This window comes from Rana temporaria, chromosome 6 (assembly GCF_905171775.1).
Source record: "Rana temporaria chromosome 6, aRanTem1.1, whole genome shotgun sequence".
Classification (NCBI taxonomy): domain Eukaryota; kingdom Metazoa; phylum Chordata; class Amphibia; order Anura; family Ranidae; genus Rana; species Rana temporaria.
The window spans coordinates 15,813,210-15,836,253 of record NC_053494.1 but is presented as its reverse complement, the minus strand read 5'-3'; the positions used below and the strand labels follow the sequence as shown (position 1 = coordinate 15,836,253).

The 23,044-nt window shown below is 45.1% G+C and overlaps 1 protein-coding gene across 1 annotated transcript in view; it reads left to right on the top strand.

Annotated features, from left to right (window-relative positions):
* Positions 1-23,044, top strand: part of WDR90 (WD repeat domain 90) — a 71,427-nt gene that overhangs the window by 10,095 nt on the left and 38,288 nt on the right. The window contains exons 10-23 of the mRNA XM_040356311.1: positions 196-252; positions 1,885-1,953; positions 3,600-3,710; positions 4,951-5,096; positions 6,778-6,835; positions 7,924-8,042; positions 10,504-10,665; positions 10,756-10,886; positions 11,427-11,543; positions 13,407-13,642; positions 14,802-14,941; positions 15,032-15,162; positions 16,942-17,072; positions 18,363-18,524. Of these exons, the coding sequence (XP_040212245.1) occupies positions 196-252; positions 1,885-1,953; positions 3,600-3,710; positions 4,951-5,096; positions 6,778-6,835; positions 7,924-8,042; positions 10,504-10,665; positions 10,756-10,886; positions 11,427-11,543; positions 13,407-13,642; positions 14,802-14,941; positions 15,032-15,162; positions 16,942-17,072; positions 18,363-18,524 (1,770 nt within the window). The remainder of the gene's footprint in view (positions 1-195; positions 253-1,884; positions 1,954-3,599; positions 3,711-4,950; positions 5,097-6,777; positions 6,836-7,923; positions 8,043-10,503; positions 10,666-10,755; positions 10,887-11,426; positions 11,544-13,406; positions 13,643-14,801; positions 14,942-15,031; positions 15,163-16,941; positions 17,073-18,362; positions 18,525-23,044) is intronic.

Genomic DNA, 23,044 nt, shown 5'->3' with positions numbered 1-23,044 from the left:
TGACCGGGCGGGAAGTGGTTAAATGTCTGGTGTCATAACTGATCACATTGGCAGCACTATGGCAGTTGCAGATCAAACAGAAGCCAAGATGGAAGCTTGCTTGGCTGAAAAGTTTAGGAGGGTTTAGTTCCACTGTAAGATTTTAAAACTTCAGATACATTTGTATATAACGGCTTCTTCTTTTCTATCTCTCAGGTGATCTGCACCTCATCTCACAGACCTGTCCCCTTATCTTCAGGAACAGAGGGAAAGGTGTGTTCTATATATATATATACAGAGATGACTACATATGTATGTTGTAAAATACATTTTTTTTTTTTATTTTACCGTAAGCTCAGCTCATGTTTCCTTCTGTATTGGGAAGCGCTCAGGTGGTAGACTTTCGGTAGGAAGTGGTGGGGCTGCATGTCGCCATTTACAGCTCTTCATTCACATGCCGGCAGGAGCTCTGTGTATTGGACGTCCACCACTTTATTGTGACTATCACATTAGAAGGTGGCTCGCTATTTTGGCACTGTAATGGAACGTCCCACACTCCACTGCAGTGCTTTCGTCATATACCGCTTCCTATCAGTCTGGCCATAGATATCAGATATTCCAGTAGCTCTCAACACACAGCGAGACGAGACTTGTTTGTGTGCTAAACATGGAGTGTTTAATAGAACCAATAATGCAACCTTATATATAGGTAGATTCAGTAAAAGTTAGGCAGGCTTATCAGTAGATAAGCCGACCTAACTCAGAATCTACGCCGACGTATGTTTAAGTGTATGCTCAAACAGAGATACGCTTAAACATATCTAAGATACGATGGCTTGCGCCGTCCTATCTTAGATTGCAATTTTTCGGATGGCCGCTAGGTGGCGCTTCCATTGCAGTCGGCGTATATTATGTAAATGAGTTGATACGCCGATTCACGAACGAACGCCCGGCCGCCGCAGTCGATTTACGCCGTTTCCGTAAGGCATTAGCAGGCCTAAAGTTATTCCATCTATTAGGTGGAATAACAATGTTAAAGTATGGCCGCCGTTCCCGCCGTGAGATTCGAATTTTTGACATCGTTTGCATAAGTCGTCCGCGCATCGGGATTTACGTCGTTTACGTCCACGTCGAAATCAATAGGCCCGTGCGGCGTACTTAGCCGCAATGCACACTGGGAAATGTAGGCGCCCGGCGCATGCGCAGTACAAAAAAAACGTCAAAAACGTGAGGTCAAGCCTCATTACCATTAAACACGCCCCCCCCAACCCATTTGAATTGGGCGCCCTTACGCCCGCCGTGTTTACACTACGCCGCCCTAAGTAAGGAGGCAAGTACTTTGAGAATACAGTACTTGCCTCTCTTACTTAAGGCGGCGTAGTGTAAACACGCTAGGCTACGCCGCCTTACATTTGCGCGCCCCTACCTGAATCTACCTATTACAGTTTTTAAAGTGGAGGTAACCAGAACATAAATTAACATGAGCTAATTAACTAATCATTTACCCAGACGAGGTGACTCCAAGATATGACCTTTCAGGGTAGACAACCCGTCTCCGCTCACCTTCTATACAATACACATTATCATAAGTGTAAACACAGGACATCTTCTCGCAATAGCAGGGTCAATTAGCACAGAGAACAGAGAGATGGCGGGAGGCGAGGACATTAGCATCTAACAGTATGAAGGAGTCACTCTTGCAATTAACCTGTTGAGTTCAGAATCAAAATAGTTCTTTACAGATATCCTGGCTCAGGTAGTCCAAGATATAATTTCTCAGTCATCCTATGCCCCTAGTGGACATAGGATGATTTTAGACATAAGAGGGTCCAGTGATGTCCCTGGTGAGTCTGTCACAGGCACACAAAGCTTTTTGCAAATTGTAACATTCACTTCTCTTCCTAGAAACTCCTTCCAGACCCTATCCTGAAACTGAGAAAAATCATTGGTTTTGGAGGCTGCACAGAACGCCTTGTAAGTTTTTGTTGTCGTATGTTTTCATTATTCTGGACACTGTGGTTGTAAACCCTTCCATATACCCAGTGAAGTGACTGACGTTAGGTGATGCATAGAGATTAAACAAATGCTCCTATATGAGTTGCACCTGTTTATCTGCTGTAATCTCTTCTCTACATCCATTCAAGTCCGGAATTTATAAAGCTTGTCTGAGTTCAAAAATAAGGGTGGCGGAGAGCTGAAATTGCAGTTTGCAGAGCTCAGCCAGGAGAGCTCCTGAGAGCTGATTGGAGGGAAGGGACACCCCCATACCTTTTCACACAGGGACAGAGCTGAGACTGTCAATCAGTTGGAGATCCCTCCACTGTCACCATATATTACTTTTTACATTTTTTTTGGTTTCGGGAAAACTTGTCAAAAGTGACTCGTGCTGATAGCAAAGGAACAAAGCAGCAGACAGAAATTACACTTAGTGCTCACTATAGGGATATGCTTTGTTCATTTTTTATGTCTGAGGTTTACAACCACTTATCCTTAAAGTGGAGATTCACAAAAGAGGATCTTTTTAATGCCTACTCCCCCACTCTTTTCAAGGAAATTGCACTTTTGAGGAGGAGGGGAGTCTGAAAGGTACCTGCTCCCACTTCTGCTCTGACCGCCTAGGCGCTTGCCCACCAGCTCCCTCCCCGCAGTCTTCTGATACCTGTCACGGGTCCCAGAAGACTGCAGGAACATTCAGTGGCCACCTGGCTCTGAAGCTGCAAGCTGTCATAGCCGGGTGCCCTCAGTTAAGATGCTGAAGACAGAAGGTGAATCCGCAGATGTTTAAAGATTGGGATAATATAAAAAAAAATATATATATATATATATATATATAATCTTAAACCTGCATATTATTTTTTTTTTTTTTATAATATATATATTTTATATAACCTAAACCTGCTTTAAACGTCTCCAAAATTTTTATCTTTGACCTTTTATGATGCTGTTTGTTTACTGATGCTCTCTAACAAACCTATGAGGACTTCACAGAACAGCTGTATTTATGCTGAGATTAAAGCGGAGCTCCGCCGTAAAAAAAAAAAAAATATTAAAAGCCAGCAGCTACAAATACTGCAGCTGCTGACTTTTAATATTAGGACAGTTACCTGTCCTGGAGTCCAGCGACGTTGGCTGCAGAAGACGAGCGATCTCCCGTCACTCTGCTGCCCCCACCGCCATCCTCAGTGAGGGAATCAGGAAGTGAAGCATTGCGGCTTCACTGCCCGGTTCCTTACGGCGCATGCGCGAGTCGTCCTGCGCCATGCTCACTGGTTTCCACTGTGTTCTGGGTGCCGTGTGTTTCCCAGAACACAACGGGGGCGGGAAGTGACGCACTACCCGCAGGTCCCCCGCAGAGTGGACTCCTGGAAGTGGGTGCAAATACCTGTCTTCTGTTCTTCTAATACATCTCCCATGTCCTATAGATCTCTGTTCTATTGTATCCTTTATGCTTTTGTTGTTGATCTGAGATACATTTCTGGGTACCTTGTCATTCGGGGACCCTACATTCCTCTCCTGTGTCTTCATGTACTTTCATGTATGTGTTTTCATATATTTATTTTTATCACATCCTACCCAGCATTTGTTGTGCTCTAATCCCAGAATCCTCTGTGTCTTTTCAGGCTCTCTGGACTCACACTGGCTGTTCTGTGGTCTATCCTTGCCACGCCGTTATTGTAGTTTTCAACGTAGAAAGTGGAGAGCAACGTTTTTTCTTGGGACACACTGACAAGGTTTGTTACTCTATATCACCTTTCCTGATTATACAATGTTTTTAAGACGAAGGCTAAAGGCCAGAACTGCCTTTTTTTTTTTTTCTAAAGTGGAGTTCCACCCAAAAGTGGAACTTCCGCTTAATCCACTCCTCGCCCCCTTACACAGGGGTGTAGTTAGGTTTTGTGCTGCCCTAGGCCTGGTGAAACTCACGCACCCCCTACTTTATATATCACGCGCCCCTTTTTAAGACCCGCCCTGTCATTTTCATGGAATGAGGACAGAGGGATGCAGTGGGATGAGAACAGAGGGACAGGGTGGGATGAGGACAGGGGGACAGGGTGGGATGAGGACAGGGGGACAGGGTGGGATGAGAACAGAGGGACAGGGTGGGATGAGCACAGGGGGACAGGGTGGGATGAGCACAGGGGGACAGGGTGGGATGAGCACAGGGGGACAGGGTGGGATGAGCACAGGGGGACAGGGTGGGATGAGCACAGGGGGACAGGGTGGGATGAGCACAGGGGGACAGGGTGGGATGAGGACAGAGGGACAGGGTGTGATGAGCACAGGGGGGCAGGGTGGGATGAGCACAGGCGATTTTTTTTTTTTGCTGCCCCCCGCAAAGTGCCGCCCTAGGCCTGGGCCTTGTCGGCCTAGGCCTTGTCGGCCTAGGCCATAATACATCTCTGCCCTTACATGCCACATTTGGCATGTAATTTTTTTTGGGGGGGGGGGGGCTTCAGGAGGAGTGGGACTTCCTGTCCCACTTCCTTCTTCCGCCGAGGGGCTGCTAAGGTGAATAACCTAATCGCCTTTTGGCAGCCCCTCCCTGTAGGCGATCGCCTGGGACACGTGACAGGTCCCAGGCGATCGCCTGTCCAATCAAATGGCGCAGCGCCGCTCGCGCATGCGCAGTGGGTGCCCAGCCGTGAAGCCGAAAGCTGTCACGGCCGGGTGCCCACAGTTGCAGTGGAGGCGCCGGCGGTGAAGGGGGGGACTGGAACGAAGCTCCCAGCGGCGCGGCGCTGGACCGGGGAACAGGTAAGTTTATGTTTATTAAAAGCCAGCAGCTACACTTTTTGTAGCTGCTGACTTTTAATAAACATAAAAAAAAGCCTGGAACACCCCTTTAAGATCTGAATTCAGCACTCGGAGATTAGAACTGAAGGAATAAGGGTTTTATTTTTGTAATTTCATTTGAGATTGGTAAATTGTCTGTATAGGTGTAAATGGTGTGTGTCCATCTTCTTATTGCAGGTGTCGGCACTGGCGTTTAGTGGAAACTGTACCCTCTTGGCCTCTGCCCAGACTGGAACCCTCAGTATGGTGCGCCTGTGGCACTTTCAGAAAGGAAGTTGTCTCGCTATGTTCAAAACTCACGCTCATTCCATGTCCTACCTCAGGTGAGAATTGTGAGCCTGCTCAACAGAGCGTGGGCTCCTACTTAGAACTTTCGTTCCCTAGATAATTATTTTTTTTTTTATTAAAGGGGTTGTAAAGGAAAACATATTTTTCCCTAAGTAGCTTTCTTTACCTTAGTGCAGTCCTCCTTCACTTACCTCATCCTTCCATTTTGCTTTTAAATGTCCTTATTTCTTCTAAAAAAAAACTCACTTCCTGTTCTTCTGTCTGTAACTCCACACAGTAATGCGAGGCTTTCTCCCTGGTGTGGAGAAAGCCTCTTGAGGGGGTGAGCAGGAGTGTCAGGACGCCCACTAATACACAGCTCCTGTCTCTATCTGCAAAGTAGAGGGTGTCCTGACTTGCCTGCTTGCCCCCTCAAGAGGCTTTCTCCACACCAGGGAGAAAGCCTCGCATTACTGTGTGGAGTTACAGACAGAAGAACAGGAAGTGAGGATTTCTCAGAAGAAATAAGGACATTTAAAAGCAAAATGGAAGGATGAGGTAAGTAAAGGAGGACTGCACTAAGGTAAAGGAAGATATTTAGGGAAAAAAAATATTTTTCTTTACAACCCCTTTAAGAACTAGGATGTTGGGATCCTACATCCGAGTACAAAGAAGAGCAACAAAGCTAATAAAGGGTCTGGAGGATATTGGTTATGAGGAAAGGTTGTGAGCACTGAACTTATTCTCTCCGGAGAAGAGACGCCTGAGAGGGGATATGATTTCAATTTGCAAATACCGTACTGGTGACCCCACAATAGGGATAAAACTTTTTTGGCGGAAGGGAGTTTAACAAGACACATGGCCACTCATTAAAATGAGAAGAAAAAAGAGGTTTAACCTTAAACTACATAGGTGTTTTTTTTACTCTAAAGCCTCGTACACACGCACGGTTTTCTCGGCAAGAACCAGCAAGAAATCTGCTGGCAGAGCTGCCTTGCCGAGTAAATCGAGCGTGTGTACGAGGCTTTCAGGTTTCTCGTCGGGAAATCTGGCCAGAATTTCGACGAAAAAAATGGAGATCCTGCTCTCTATTTTCTCGTCGGGATTCTTGTCGGCCTGTTTCCCGACGAGAAACCCGAGAGTGTTTATACTTGCCTGTCGCCGTGGAAACCCGCGCATGCTCGAAATGACTGTGGTAGCTTCCAAGCCATAGGTAAGGTGAAGCAAGATGGCGGCGCATGCTTGTCGTACGCGATGACGTCACCGCGTTCTTGCCTTTTCAAAAGAACCGTGGTTCTTTTGAAAAGACTGTGTGTACACTCGGGCGGCAAGAGATTCTTGCCAAGAATATCGTCAGGAAAAACAGTTTTTTTTTTTTTTTTTTTTTTCGACGAGATTCTGGCCTGTGTGTACGAGGCTTTAGAGCAGCAAGGATGTGGAATTCCATTACATAGGCGATGATCTCAGTGGGGGCATCAATGGTTTCAAAAAAACTATTAGATACGCACCTGAAGGACCACAACATACAGGGATATACAATGTAATACTGACCTATAATCACACACATAGGTTGGACTTGTCTTTTTTTTCAACCTCACCGACTATGTAACTATGTTGGGATGAGAGGCAAACTGTGAAATTGAGTGTGAGATTTGTAATAGTTCAGCTACAGACAATAAGCCTTGTTATGTTTTATGAAAACTTCAAACCTTAATTGATCTACAATATATTTTGCAGTTTCTCACACAGTGGCTCCGTCCTGTGTGGAGTTGGGAAGGACGGACATGGCAAAACGGTGAGTGGTGTAATTGGCTGTTTTATCTTGTCGACAAATCTAGTTCTGCTGCATCCAGGGGCAGACTGACCATTTGGGCACTAGGGCACTGCCCGAGGGCCACATGCCACTAGGGGGCCTCATCAGGGTTGCCAGCCTCAGTAAAACCAGGGACAGCATGTAAAAATCTGTGTTTGTTTATTTTTTACATCTGTCCCTGAAATGTGCTTTACCGACATCATTTTTGTCTAAAAATCCCAAGATTATAGCTGCCCCGCCCTCTCGAGTACCTTTTCAGTGTGTGTATTCTGTGGGGGCCCCATAATCTCCTATTGCCCGGGGGCCCCATGAGTTGTCAGTCCGCCCCTGGCTGCAGCCACATGTGAAACATCTTAAAGTGTACCTTTTTAACCCCTAAAATGTTTTCCTAATCCCCTTTCTGAAAAGCTATGTAAAAGCACCAACTCTATATGGAGATGAAATCTCTTTTCCTCTAGACGTAAAGAGTGCCCCTTTGTCCTCAGTGTCTTACACCGAAGGGTCCCGACGCGCTTACAAACTCATGCATACTAGAGCCAATTTATAGATCTGATTAACCCACCAGCATGTCTTTGGAGTGTAGGAGGAAACCGGAGTACCCGGAGGAAACCCACACAGGCACAGGGAGAACATGCAAACTCCAGGCAGATAGTGTCGTGGTCGGGATTTGCTGCTAGGTGAAAGTGCTAACCACTACACCACTGTGCTGCCCTTTTTATGGTGGCACTCGAAGAGGAGGAGCGCCATCGGGGGAACCCAGGAGAGGATTGGGGCTGCTCTGTTCAAAACCATTACACAGAGCAGGTAAGTATGACATGTTTGTATTTTAAAAAAATGAAGCTTTAATGTCCTGTTTTATAATCTGTCACTATTATGTCTTTCACTAGAAAGGTTGATTCATCTGTTTATAAATATGTTCTAGGCAATGATGGAAATTTTTATAGTTAAATGGGAGGTTTGGCCATTTTTGCAGCTGTCCTTTATGAATGGAGCATGGGTAGATGTGTGCATCGGTCCAAATAAAGGATGAGTATTACATTATATCTACAATGTCTTTCTTCTCGGCACAGATGGTGGTGGTTTGGAACACTTCACAGGCCAGTCGGGGAGGGGAAGTCGTGGTCCTGGCAAAGGCCCATACAGATGTGGACATCCAGACTATGAAGATCGCCTTCTTCGATGACACCAGGTAAGTGTCATACAATGTACAGTAAGGAATGGTAAGCAATTCAAAGCCAGGTTGAAATCATAGAATTATTCAGTCCGATTTATACTAATAACCTGCATTTTCTTAGCCTTTCTGTTATAGCAGTAGTGGTTGATTTACTAAAACTAGAAAGTGCAAAAATCTGGTACGACTCTGCATAGAAACCAATCAGTTTCCAGGTGTGTTTTTTTTTTTTTTTTTGGGTCACAGCTTAATGGAACAAGCTGAAGTTAGAAGCTGATTGGCTGCCATGTAGAGCCAGATTTTGCACTTTCTAGTTTTAGTAAATCAACCCCAATGGGGGGGTTATTTACGAAAGGCAAATCCACTTTGCACTACAAGTGCACTTGGAAATGCAGTCGCTGTCAATCTGAGGGGTATATCTGAAATGAGGGGAAGCTCTGCTGATTTTTATCCTCCAATCATGTGCAAGCTAAAATGCTGTTTTTTATTTTCCTTGCATGTCCCCCTACAGTGCACTTTGCACTTGTGGGGCCAGATTCAGAAAGAATTGCGTAAATTTGGGCGGGCGTAGCGTATCTCGTATACACTACGCCGCCGTAACTTAGAGAGGCAGGTACCGTATTCAGAAACAACGAGCGTCCTAAGTTACGGCGGCTTAGCGTATATGGGCCGGCGTAAGCCCACGTAATTCAAAGTAGGTTGGCAGTGGGCGTGTTTTATTAAAATGAACCGTGACCCCATGCAAATAAGGGGCCGAACAAACGCATGCGCCGTCCGTGGACGTATCCCAGTGCGCATGCTCAGAATCACGTAGCAAATACTCAATGCTATTGACGTGAACGTAACTTGTGCCCAGCCCTATTCACGTACGACTTACGCAAACGACGGAAAATACGACGCTGTTCCGACGTTTTCGACGTCCATACATAACATGACTTACCCCTGCTTTATGAGGGGTAAAGTTACGCCGGACCGACGCCTTACGTAAACGGCGTAGCTAAATCCGACGGGCGCAAGTACGTTTCTGAATCGGCGTATCTACCTCATTTGCTTATTCGACGCGGAAACATTCGGAAGCGCCCCTAGCGGCCAGCGGAAATATGCACATAAGATACGACGGCGTAAGAGACTTTCGTCAGTCGTATCTTAGACAAATTCTGGCGTATGTGATTCTTTGAATCAGGCGCCAAGATACTACGGCCCGGATTCAAACTTACGACGGCGTATCTGGAGATACGCCGTCGTAAGTTGTTTCTGAATCCGGGCCGTAGTTTGCACTTGTAGTCCAAAGTGGATTTGCCTTTCGGAAATAACCCCCACTGTGTCTTATCTATGTCTTTGCAGTCCCATAGGCATCCAGAGAATGACCATGCTGCGCAGTGTACTTAAATATGTCACCCTAGTCGGACGCCCCCCCTCTTCTCTCTGCTCTAAAAGGCTGCATGAGGACACTAATGCCGCGTACACACGGACGGACGGACTTTCCAACGGCAAAACCTCAGTCTGAATTTCCGACGTAAAAATAGTGAACCTGCTCTCTATCGAAGTCCGTCGGAAATTCCGTCAGAAAAAGTCAGACGGGGCATACATACACGGTCGGAATATCCTACGAAAAGCTCCCATCTGACTTTTTCTGACGGAAATTCCGACCGTGTGTACACGACATTCGCTGTTACTTATCTGTGCCAGCAAAACACACTGGAGTGAGAGGACAGAAAGTATTTCCACTAAGAGTAAAATATTTATTTATTTTGCTACATGTTGCACCCGTTGTATGGTCCCTATTCCCCGCAGCCGCTCTCACAATTTTAAAACGGCGCAGTGCAGGGCTCCACTACATGCCTGCATTATTCAATAACGATTCTATGTGAATTAATAGACTACAAGTCTGATCAACCTTTTGTGCTTGACGGCTTGTAGTGCTCAATGGACTACAAAGGCGCTGGTGAGTTAACCTCCTGCCCTCAAGTAATTGCCTGCCCATATAGGAGTTACTAGCAGACAGCTATCCTGGGAGTCTGCATGAGCCTGACATTGCACCCGCGGTCTGCTGATGGTGAGTACAATGCACTTCAGGCACCTTCGGGGAAAGAAATAAAAAAATAAATGTACATATTTTTTTTTTTAACTGCAAATAAAGTGCATGTAATCTTATTTATTTTTTTCAAAAGGTGAACTTTTTTTTTTTTTTTCTTTCTTGCTATGCAATGTGATTGGATCGTGGTGTGTGTATGTGTGTGTTTTTTTTTTTTTTTTTATTTATTTATTTTTAATTTATATTTCAGATTCAATGTGTAGTCGTGTTTTGTTTGTTTTAAGAAATTAAGTAAAAACATAAATTAAAGTGAACTTATCCTTTTAAGGCAAAAGGCCATAAAATATAATATTTGGTGACGCGGCACTAGAAAAGGTAAAGGTGCAAGACTTTACTTTGGCATTAATGAGTGAATTGTATTGCAAACAAAATTGTTCTCTGCAGGATGGTATCATGCGGTAAGGACAACGTTCGTTTATGGAGGGTGCGCAGTGGTTCGCTGAGGTCATGCCCAGTTAATTTGGGCGAGTATCACACCCTAGAGTTTACGGACCTGGCATTTGAGGCCATCCACAACCCTGATAGAGAGCCGGAGGACCGGACACTGTAAGTAATGAAGACTACAAGAAATGCAATTGCTAAACTTATATGGAAGCTGTTATCACTCCAAATCCTTCTTCTCCTGTGTCTCCTCAGCTATGTGTGCAGCCGCAGTGGCCACATCATGGAAATAGACTACAAGAACATGGTGTTGTGTAATGTGCGGCGCCTGCAGCCAACTCAAGTCAAACACGGCGAGAGGCGGGAGAAGCAGACCTTCAACACCGGTGAGTTCACCATGATGGTTTAACAAAGCAGCACAGTGTAGGGTGGAAAGATATTGCGGCTGCAGCATTGGGAACATGTTCCATTCTAGAAACTGGTGGAACATGCAACATGTTCCCTAAGGTGGAGCTGAACTCAAACTGATGATTTTGTATGGTATAAGGAAAATTGAGGTGTTGGTTGTTCCTAAGCACTTCTTCTTTTTCTTTTTCTTTTTCTTTTTCTTTTTCTTTTTCTTTTTCTTTTTCTTTTTCTTTTTCTTTTTCTTTTTCTTTTTCTTCTTCTTCCTTCTTCTTCTTCTTCTTCCTTCTTCTTCCTTCTTCTTCCCTCTTTTTCTTCTTCTTTTTTCTCCTTCTTCTTTTTTTTTTTTCTTCTTCTTCTTTTTTTTTTTTCTTCTTTTTTTTTTTTTTTTTTTTTTTTTTTTTTCCTAGGCACTCCTGCTCTGGATCATATTATCTAAGTTTCCTTCAATGCAGTGATAATGTTTTCATTTTTTTATTTTATTTTATTGTAATACTTTTTTTCATTTTATGTTCTTGAAGGTCCCGGCATTGCCATAAACAGCCTCTCCATTTCTTCCACCTACTGTGCAACTGGATCTGAAGATGGCTACTTGCGTCTGTGGCCCTTAGACTTTTCAGGGGTTTTCCTAGAGGCAGGTGAGTTGTTTTAGCAGATGTCTGGATTAAAGGGCCCCTATGGATGTCCAAGAATAAAGATATGCATATGTCTCGGCAAATAAATGATGGTAGTGGGAAATCTGCCTGTCTCTGAGCCCGCCATGATTTAGCCATATTGTGAAGACACACTAACTGCCTCCCTCCCTTTTTTCCTGAGAAAGAGGAAAGTGCGATATGATGGCATGCATTTATGACCATCAGAAGTGCTTGTTGACAGTGAAAAAGTTGACTTTCTAGGCACCAATTATAAGAAAGTAAACTAATTTTTATTAACAAATGCTACATAGAAGTATTACTACAGTGGCGACTCAATGTCTCCAATATTGGTCATAGATGTCAAAACATGTCCTGATAAACATGCATGACTAGACTATAATGTAACCATATCTTTAAGCTCTACATGTTTCGCAAAGATTGCTTCTTCAGGAGCTTGTGTATTTTCTTTAGACCCATTTCACACAGCCGACGTCCATAGCGTCAGCGGTAAAACGCTGCTATTTTACTGCAAAGATGTATAAGAAAGAACCGGGACGGCTGCACTCCAAAAATAAAAATGTGTTCCTTTTAATAAAAACTGGTCACAACATGGATGTCACAGCAAAAAATCAGGAAAAAGGGCTAACGTGTTTCACACTCTCATACAGTGCTTATTCTTAGCTGCTATTTTACTGTCGAATTTGTGGCTCATTTCGGCCGCTAGCAGGGCACTTTTAACCCCTGCTAGCGGCTGAGAAAGGGTTAATACCGCTCGCAATGCGCCACAGCAGCGCCGTATTGCCAGCGGTACCACAGCGCTGCCCATTGAATTCAATGGGCAGTAGCGCATTCACATCGGTGAGATCACTGATGCGAATGCGCTCCAAAGAACCTGCTGGCAGGACTTTTTTCTGACGCCAATGCCACCGCACCGATCCAGTGTGAAAGCCCGAGGGCTTTCACACTGGAGTGAATAGAGCAGCAGTTTAAGGGCGGATTGCAGGCGCTATTTTTTAACACTATAGCGCCTGCAAAACGCCCACAGTGTGAAAGGGGTCTTGGGAGCGTTAAATAATTAGGGACTAGAGATATTTTAACTATAATATATGGCCGGAACCTTCATGTATGGCTTCAACTGCACTTAGCGGCACGTGGTTGCCATCTAAAAAGTAAGTCTAAGTAGTACCAACATTAACTAAACTGGACATACACTATGTCAGGGGAGAATATCGTTATATAGAAGTTTTACAAGCGGAACATTGAAGCTCCAGGCACAGAGAACGCCAATAAAGGTTCATTCCAGACCATCTAAACAAGTTAGAAAGTAGAATAAAAGTCATCCGGATAAGGGGACTCACAGACGGAGGTAGTTGCCATTGTGTTTCCCACCTGGTCTCTGCATGCTGAGTTAGGCCTCGTACACGCGACCGAACATGTCCGCTGAAACTGGTCCGCGGACATTTCGTATACGTCACCGCGTTCTCTGTCCGCAGGGATTTTGGTCTGATGGTGTGTACACACATCAGACCAAAACATCCCAGCGGACATGTCTGATGAAAACGGTCCGCGGACCGTTTTTATCGGACATGTTGGGTGGTGTGTATGAGGCCTTAGTCTTTGTTTCCCTGGTCTCTGTACACTTAACTGTTCTGAGCTTACCTGCTCTCTGTGATCTCTATGCTAAGCTAGTCTGAGCCTGCTTGCTCTCTGTGATCTCTGTGCTAAGCTGGTCTGAGCCTACCTGCTCTCTGTGATCTCTGTGCTAAGCTGGTCTGAGCCTACCTGCTCTCTGTGATAATATCTATGCTAAGTTAGTCTAAGCCTACCTGGTTTCTGCCTGCTGATCTGTGTTTTTTCTTCTTTTAGAACATGAGGGTCCTGTAAGCTGTGTAACCATCAGTCCAGAGGGTCTCCGTGTATTGTCCTGCACTAGAAGCGGTGAGCTTGGGGTCCTGGACGTTCCCACCCGTGCATACCTAACTTTAATGAGATCTCACACAGACTCCCTTTTGGCCTTCTCTACCCACCCAACTAACCGCCAGCTTGCCACCGTGTCCACCGACAACACAATACGGATCTGGGACATGTCTTCTCTGCAACAGGTGAGGCAATGGCATTCTGACAAGTTCTTACGTGTGTGTGTGTGTGTGTGTGTGTATGTATGTATATATATGTGTGTGTGTGTGTGTGTATATATATATATATATATATATATATATATATATATATATATATATATATATATATATATATATATATATATATATATATATATATATATATATATATATATACACATACATATATACATACATACATACATACATACATACATACATACATACATACATACATACATACATACATACATACCTATTTTGTTTGACAAAGTGTAGTAAGCTATATTGAGGCTTAAAGGGTAATTCCGCTACAAATGGATACAGTGGAACCACGGAATAGGAGCGAAATCCGTTCCAGGAGAATGCTCGTAATCCAAAGTGCTTGCATATCAAAGCGAGTCTCCCCATTGAAGTCAATGGAAACAAAAATAATTTGTTCCGCATTGACTTCAATGACATGCAATACCATATGCAGCCAGAGGCGGGGGGGGGGGGTGGCGGAGAGCCTCGGAAACAGCTGGAAAGGCCCAAGGACAGCTCGGAAAGGCTCGGGAGCCTCAGGCTTAATGTGGTACTGCACACCGATTTGCCCGAATCCTGTTTGTTTTGCGAGACAACACTCGCAAACCGAGTTTTAGGATTTTTCAAAATGCAGCGCTCGTATTGCGAAACACTTGTTAATCGCGTTACTCGCAATCCGAGGTTCCATTGTATTTTAGTTCTTGGTGGATTCTGCTGGGCAGCATCACCTCTGTATCACTTGTAGATCCCAGCACTGGAATATCTACCTGGATCTTCAAGGTCTGTTATACTGCAGCCAAGTAATGAATTATTTCTCCATAATGTAAAGGGCGGAGCTGGGAACTTGGGTAAAAAAAAATCTTGCCTCTGTGTTCCCCAGTGATCAAAGTGATAGAAGAAGCTGATGTTTCACCCTACTACCAACCCCATGAAGCTTAGCTGTTACTTTTTTAGAAGCATAAATCTCTATCCAATGTCTATCTTTGTCTTGTCTGGTAATTAATAGATTGCGTGGAAGAAAATAGTCGCTGCTATTGTGTGTGTGTGTGTGTGTGTGTGTGTGTGTGTGTGTGTGTGTGTGTGTGTGCGCACTTTACTAAGTTTACACTTATTTTTCCAGCTGTATGACTTCACAGCCAGCGAGGAGACTCCATGCACTGTAACATTTCACCCCATCCAGCAGGCCCTGGCCTGTGGCTTCAGCACCGGAGTTGTGAGATATTTCGATGTCACAACAACGAGTCTGCAGGCAGAACACAAGTAAGCTTGTCTTTTTTGATTTTATATTCAGTTTTCTTGTTTAGGCAGATTGTGAGTCCGACTGATTTTTATTTTCTCTCCTACTAACAGGCAGCACCGCAGTCCTATCACAGGTCTCCTCTTCTCCCCAGATGGGGGCCTTCTGTACAGTGCCTGCTCTCTGGGATCCTTGGCCTTGTACAGCATTGGACACAAGGAGCAGCATGTCCTGCGTGTGCTCGGTAAGTAAGGAAAAATCTGTAAGCCACACAGGGTGCAGACACTTCGGAATCAGACTTCCAATTGTTCCGCCTCGTTTAGTATTGTGTTTTTTTTGTTTTGTTTTTTTGTTCTTTTTTACCTAGAGGCATAGCTTTAGTGGAGAGATCCCTTTGCCATGTCACATTATAGGTGCTTCTGGTTCTTGACCCCCTTATTTACCCCATGGAGTCTGCGGTCTGGCTTTCAACATTCTCGCCATGAGACTATATGCCGAGTGACAAAACATATTACAGCGCACACATACAAAAATTACATTTATCCTTCAAGGCTATTTAAAAACACCTGAACATATTCAAAAAAATATGGGAGTTTGGTCACACTATATGGTCATAGAGGGCCAGATTCTCTAAGATTCTGCGTTGGCGTAGTGTAGGCCATTTACACCACGCCACCGCAATTTACTGGAGCAAGTGCCGTATTCCCCAAACACTTGCTCCGTAATTTGCGGCGGCGTAGTGTAAATGGCCCAGCGTATGGCCGCGTAATTCAAAGGGAGCGGCTTGTATTCAAATTAAGCGCGCCCCCGCGCCGATCGAACTGCGCATGCGCCAGGCGGAAAAAGAGCCCAGTGCGCATGCTCCAGCCCACAACGGAAAACGTCAATGACGCCGACGTGAGCGTCATTGACGTAAAGTCGTATTAGCGGACGACTTAGTAAAACAACGTAACCGACGGAAAAAGACGACGCTGACCGACGTCATACTTAACATGGCATACGGCGGACTGGCATAAGGTTACCCCTCATATAGCAGGGGTAACCTTACCCTTACGGAAACGACGTACGCGACGACTACGTGACGCAAATTTGTTCGGGAATCGGCAAATCAGGCTTATTTGCCTAGTCAAATGAGAACTGAACGTTAACGCCACCTAGCGGCCGGCGTCGCATTACATCTAAGATCCGACGGTGTAAGTGACTTACACCTGTCGGATCTTGGCCGTATCTATGCGAAAATGATTCTAGGAATCACTTGCATAGATACCCGGGGCCAAAAACAGAGATACGACTGTGTTTCCTGAGATACAGCGTCGTAACTCTTTTGAGAATCTGGCCCATAGGGCTTAGCCCACTTTCTGCATCAGAGTACCCCAACATTAGTGGGCCCTACCCTAGTAATAGAATGAAAGATCCTGTGTCTCAACCATGGGAGACCAACACCTCTACATGGGTGAACTGAAGGGATTCCTCCTATGCACTGGTGGCAACTAATAAGGAGGTATTGAGAGGGGGAGGGGTGCTGTTTGTTTGTCTTATAACAGCACCATCTTGAATGTAAATGCATTTTGGGTGTGCACCCCAAGTATGATATATATATATATATATATATATATATATATATATATATATATAATATATATTTTTTTATATATGCTGAGTGAAACGCGGCAACTTAGAACTAGAAATGCGCACCTGTGAACACTCGGGCAATCAGGGGTTGATTTACTAAAACTCGAAAGTGCAAAATGTGGTGCAATTGTGCATGGTAACCAATCATCTTCTAACTTCAGCTTTTTCAATTAAGCTTTGACAATAAAATAAATTGGAAGCTGATTGGTTTTTGTGCAGAGTTGAACCGGATTTTGCACTCTCCATTTTTAGTAAATCAACCCTGCAGTGTCCGTTATAACTTTTGGCTGTACCCCCTCCACTAACCATGGATCAGTTCTGCTGATTACTTCACTATTCTGCTTTAATGCTCCTATGTCTTTTCATGTGTAATAAATAAAATCTTATTTAGGTAATGTGGTGTGCAAGAACTCAGAGCGAGGCCCTCAGGCATTGTGTCTGAGCAAGGATGGACGTCTTTTGGCCTTTGTTGGACCTACAGAATACACCGTCACCATCATGGATGCCAGGTCACTAGACGAGGTAATTAAGCCATCTTGGGCAGAAAGCAAACATTTCCCTCCTTGGCCTTTGCAGCATTCAGAGGACAGGTATTCAAGTATCAATGGTTTCCTCCAAGCTGCCACACTCTTGGTAAGCCATTCCCCACTCATCCGTGACTATTTTGAGTTACGAGCACCGATCTCCCTGTATATAGATTTCAATAAAGCAGCTGGAAGCCGTGGGAGGGAGAGGAGGAGAAGCGGCTGTCGGCTGCTTTATTGAAATCTATACAGGGAGATCGGTGCTTGTAACTCCTGCACCAATCACCCCTTACTGTCCCCTGTGTCCTTTTTTCTGTGTCCCTCTCCATGCTCTTACGGTCCCCCTCCATGCTCCTCTGCTTCTTGCGGTCCCCCTCCATGCTCCTCTGCTTCTTGCGGTCCCCCTTCATGCTCCTCTGCTTCTTGCGGTCCCCCTTCATGCTCCTCCGCTTCTTGCGCTCCCCCTCCGTGCTCCTCCGCTTCTTGCGCTCCCCCTCCCTGCTCCTCCGCTTCTTGCGCTCCCCCTCCGTGCTTCTCTGGTCACCCCTCTGTCCCAGATTTGTTAGGATGGAAAGCGGAGGGAGGAGACAGTAAATCTGTCGTTTACTGGCCCCTTCCTTTCAGAATGAGTCAGTGATCAGTGACTGTCCATTCATAACTAAGCCTCGTAAACTGTGTTTACAAAGTCTTAGATTATGAATGGAAAGGAGCCTCTGTCTCCTGTCCATCTTCAGTGCAGCTGAGGTTGCAGAGAAAGGGACTGGGGAATCTGTGTCCTCAGTCCCTTTCCCTGTCCCGAAGGAGAGATGTCCGGGGGTCTGTACCCACGATATCTCACCAAAGCAATATTTAAAAGGTAAAGTTGTAAAAAGCAAAAAAACACTGACACTGTCCACTTTCTCTCTTTCACCCCCCCCCCCCCCAAAAAAAAAGCATTGTAAAAAAAAAGTGTGTGTATTGGTATCGACGGCGAGTACTTGGGGGGGGAGAAAGTATCGGTACTTGTACTCTGTTGTAAACTGGCATCAGTGCAACCCTAATATTTATTTGTATTATTTATTGGAACACCCCCAATGGCAGTAAATACGAATGGGGGTTCCAACTCTTACCCAATCTATCCAAAATTTAAGAAAATAAATCTTATTTTGCCCAGAGTTCTTAAGGAAACCAGTTGCAAAAGAAGAATAAAAAATGATGAGATTGAACTCCATTATAGAACACACATTGGTAAATTGATGGTAAATTTGTGCCTTTCTCTCCCCTTATATCTCATACCTGTACTTTACAGCTCCTGCGTGTAGATGTGAGTATTCTGGATCTGGACAGCACAAAGCTAGATTGTGCAGTGAGCCTGGCCTTCACCTCTCAGCGTCCATATCACTTGCTGGTGTCCACCTCTGGAGACAAGATTCTTTGGCTGGACTCCAAGACTGGGCGTTTCATAAAGGAGGTGAGAATGTTAGACAGTCATTGAAAAACTGTTCAGTTAAATTAACTTGCATGTTAACAGGTACACATTTTGCTATTCTACATAAAACGTGTCTTAAAGGGAACCTGTCACCTTGCCCATTCCGGAATGTGATGCTCTCCTTGGCTCTGTTCTCCTCACTGCTCTTTATGCCTGTCGGAGCTTTTGGAAATGCACAATACTTGTGTATGGGAGAGCATGTGATTTTACTTTTCTTTGAGGACACGATGCTTGGTGCCTTATGCCCCGTACACACAATCGGAATTTCCGATGGAAAAAGTCTGACTGAATTCCAACCGTATGTATGCCCCATCGGATATTCCGAGGAATTCTATCGGAGTTTTAGATGGAGAACACGTTCTCTTTTACTCCGATGGAATACCAATGTGAGTTTGGCCGGGCAAAAGCCTGATCGTGTGTACAGGGCTTTAGTGGCCAATCGCATGGCCCGTCGTGTGGACGAGGTGAGGTGGTCAGTGTCTGAGCTTACAGAGGGATTAGACTCTGGTATGCAATCGAGGCAGTAAGGAGCATTTGGATTGTGAGCATTCTGGTGTTTTATTAAACGCACATCTTTTTGAATTTATTGGTGTAATTTTTTTATATCTTCCTTGAGATCAGATTTAAAGTAGAGTTGAACTCAAACGATTGAGATATGCTGTCTCATAGGGAGCCTCTAGAAATTAAAATTTTGCCCTGGCAGAACCCTGAAAAATCGACTTTTTTTTTTTTTTTTTTTTTTGTCTTATTTTCCGAAAAATAGCAGTGCACTTTCTGACGTGTGACTTTTTCTTATTCACTCGTGTTCTGTTCATTTTTATCTAAGGCACTGCTGCTTCTGACTTGGGATTTGGTAATGTCACTACCGTGCTGCTCACTGTTCTCCTTTCTGGTGTGGAAGCTTTACCTGAGTACCTGCAGTGCAAGGATCTCCTTGCCTTTGCATTAATTTTATTCAGTGGATCAGTGCTTGCTCCATCCATCCATCCATCCGGCTCCAGCCGTCTTTTAAGGCAGGGCAAAGGAGGCAGCTGCACTGGGCCCTGTCATTGTGGGGACCAAAGCAGCTGCCTCATACTTGCCAACTATCCCAATTTAAATTCCCTTGTCCCTTGATGTTTTAGTCCTGTGCTTTGTCCCACTATCTCAGTGTGAAGTGTTGCTACTAATGCTGCACAGCTCTGCCCTATTGTGTATGGATGACTCACCTGCAGCCCCTGTGTTTACATGTAAATAACTTGCTTTCATATGTATATTGTGGTGGGTAGGTGGCATTGATATGTAAATAAAGCTGGCATTCATATGTATATCATGCCCCCTGAGGTTGGATCCACCATCACCTATACTGAATGCTGCCCACTGGGGAGGTAAAGGGGTATGCTTGAAAGTTCTGCCCGCCTCCTCAGTCCATGGTGTGCAGGCAGTGAAGAGATGATGTGCTGTAACCTCTAGCAACCAATCAACAAGCAGAAATTATGTGCTGTAACCTCTAGCAACTAATCAGTGAGCCGTAATGTGTGCTGTAACCTCTAGCAACCAGTCAGTAAACTGTAATGATTTGCTGTAACCTCTGGCAACCAATCGCAATTGCTGCCTGATCTGATACAGTAAACTGATTTTGAGTCTAGCTGGTATGTCTCAGAGTAGGTGGAGCATGAAATTGCATGGGGGGGAGAGATTTTTTTTTGCCCAGGGTGCAATTAATATTAAAGACGGCCCTGCTCCCACTAGTCATCAGATCACCAGTCATCAAGGGAGCCTTGAAATGAGGAAGCAAAGCCCTGCTTTTTTACCAATATTGCTGCCTCCACACAGAGACCCAATGCAGAACAGGGCATGGTGAGAAATTTCAGCTGCAGATTTGACTACAGGCAATCCCCCATTCCCCATCTGCTTTTATTTTTAATTTTTTTTAAGAATACCTTTCACAGTACAGGTCATCTTTAAAGTTTTATTTGGTATAAACAGAAAAGCTCTGTAGAATTTTTGAGTCTAACGCCGCGTACACACGATCATTTCTTTATCGTACATCACGGGACACAGAGCGGCATTCATTACTATATGGGTTATATGGAGTACCTTCAGGTGTAGACACTGGCAATCTCAAACAGGAAATGCCCCTCCCTATATAACCCCCTCCCATAGGAGGAGTACCTCAGTTTTTCCGCCAGTGTCTTAGGTGTTAGTCATGGTTTAGCTTGCCTCCACATCCTTGGGATTAGGTGAGCTAACCGGTTCTGTCCAAAAAAGCCTCAGCGCTAAAGTGGTCAGTAACCGGACCCCAAACCCTTGGGGTATAGCCCATAATGCTTTTCTTTTTAGAGAGCTGGACCCTGGGCCCAGAACTTAGAAACCTTTGGGTGCCTAATGTTTCTGTTGCCAGAGTGCTATATGGGCCCAGGACAGTGGATCCTTCATAGGAACCCAGGGCCTGAAGGTCTAGACATCCCCACCGAGATGGGGGAAGATTGGGCCTCTTGCTTGGCAAAGTCCTGCGGCATGGAGCAGGTAAGTGAGGGGAAAACTTGCGGAACTTGGTTCTTAGCAGGTTTTTTCTGGGGGGTCACAGGGGACATGCCTAAAGTTATGCACTGCATCTGGCAAACTAGTCACATATCATAAAGATAGGATGGCTCTATATGTATTATTCCCCATAAGATGTGACCTCCCTTGTAGTGTTGGAAAAGCATTGAGTGGGGCCTGTGTGATATAAAAGTATATGTGTGTGTCAGAGAGCTGTGCTTACCTGCAAGCCTCCAGGCGATGCTCCATTCAGTCTTCCTCCTCACGGCCTGCAAAGCAGGCAAAACGCTGACCTCCTCATGGTTGCAGGCTGCAGTTTGCTGGAGCAGAGAGGTCCCTTCCTCCCAACCCCACCCCCCCCCTGTCGGGAGGGGCATTTCCTGTTTGAGATTGCTGGGGGGGAAGGGCGGGTCAGTGGCTTAAGGAAGGGGCGGCCCTTCCTTGTTTGTTCCATATAGCTCATTCAATACTTTGGAACTGAGGAGGAAAGACCAGAACGGCAAGCACGGGGCGCCGAGGACACACAGTGGCCAGAAAGAATATTGCAGTCTTCAGAAAGACTGTTTTCAAGCCTAGGAATAGGCTGTTTCTTTTCCATCTCATAGTTTTTCTTGCAATACTACTCAGGGGGACAGAATGTTTTTTCTTTCCTAGATTTGAAAAAAAAAAAAAAAAAATAAAAGATTTTTTTTTGGAAAAAAAAAAAAAAGTGTCATCTAGGGGAGAGGAAGCATTTTTTATCCCCCAAACAGGTGTTTGGGCATTTAACTATTTATAAGTCCCAGGTACCAATAAGTAGCAGGTGTACCTCGGTATTGTACCATGGCATCAAAAAACAAGGGTACAAGAGGTGGGGATTCCCCCAGAGAGTCTGAGGTCTCGGACAAAGCTATGCCGCTGCTTTCCCCACAGGGAGCCTTGGGGCCATCGGGATCTGGGGCTGGAGCTGACGCGGGTCAGTCCAACCCTAAGATGGTCACGGAGGAGGTATTACTCACCTCTTTAAAAGAGATGCAGAAAAGCATGGGTAAAATGATAGCCGCAGCTATGCGGGGCAGTAAGCGGAATAGATCTCCGTCGCCCGAGCGCGGACCCTCAGAAGAGGAGGTCCTTTCCTCAGGGGAATTGGACGACCTCTTGGACAAGGACCAAGTAGGTTCAGGGATCGAAGATCCGGATACAGAGGAGTCTGGGGCAGTCTCCCTGAGGGAGAGCTGGTGGATTCAAGGATTGTCGGACTTGGTCCATAGGGCATTCAACTTGCCAGTACCAGATCTCCAGGTATCGACGGTTTCAGCTTTGGGCTCACTGAGGGCGCCTCAAAGCAATGCTGTGTTTCCGATCCATCCTCTATTAGAGGGAGTTTTGTTCCAAGATTGGAACAAGCCAGATAAGATCTTCTTACCACCTAAGAAGTTCTCTGTCCTATATCCTATGGAAGAAAAATTTTCCAAAAGATGGGCTACTCCTGCAGTGGACGCAGCCATCTCATGTGTTAACAAATCGTTAACATGCCCTGTAGAAAACATACAGGTGTTCAAGGATCCAGTTGATAAGCGCTTGGAAGCACTACTTAAGAACTCCTTCACTACTGCAGGGGCAGTAGTACAGCCAGCTGTGGCTGCGATTGGGGTCGCTCAAGCATTATCGGATCAATTTAAGCAGATGCTTAAACTTATTCCTGCCCAGCAGGCAGAAGAATTTTCGGATGTCCCTAAGGCCATATGTTTTACGGTAGACGCAATCAAGGATTCTATCCAGCAAGCGTCACGTTTATCGTTATCCCTTATCCATATGAGAAGACTCTTATGGTTAAAAAGCTGGGAGGCTGAGCCCCCATGCAAGAAGCTCCTGGTAGGGTTCCCCTTCCATGGAGGACGACTCTTCGGAGAAGACCTAGATAAATACATTCAGACCATTTCAAACGGCAAGAGTACTCTCTTGCCAACTAAGAAGAAGGTTCAGGGGCCTGCGTTTAA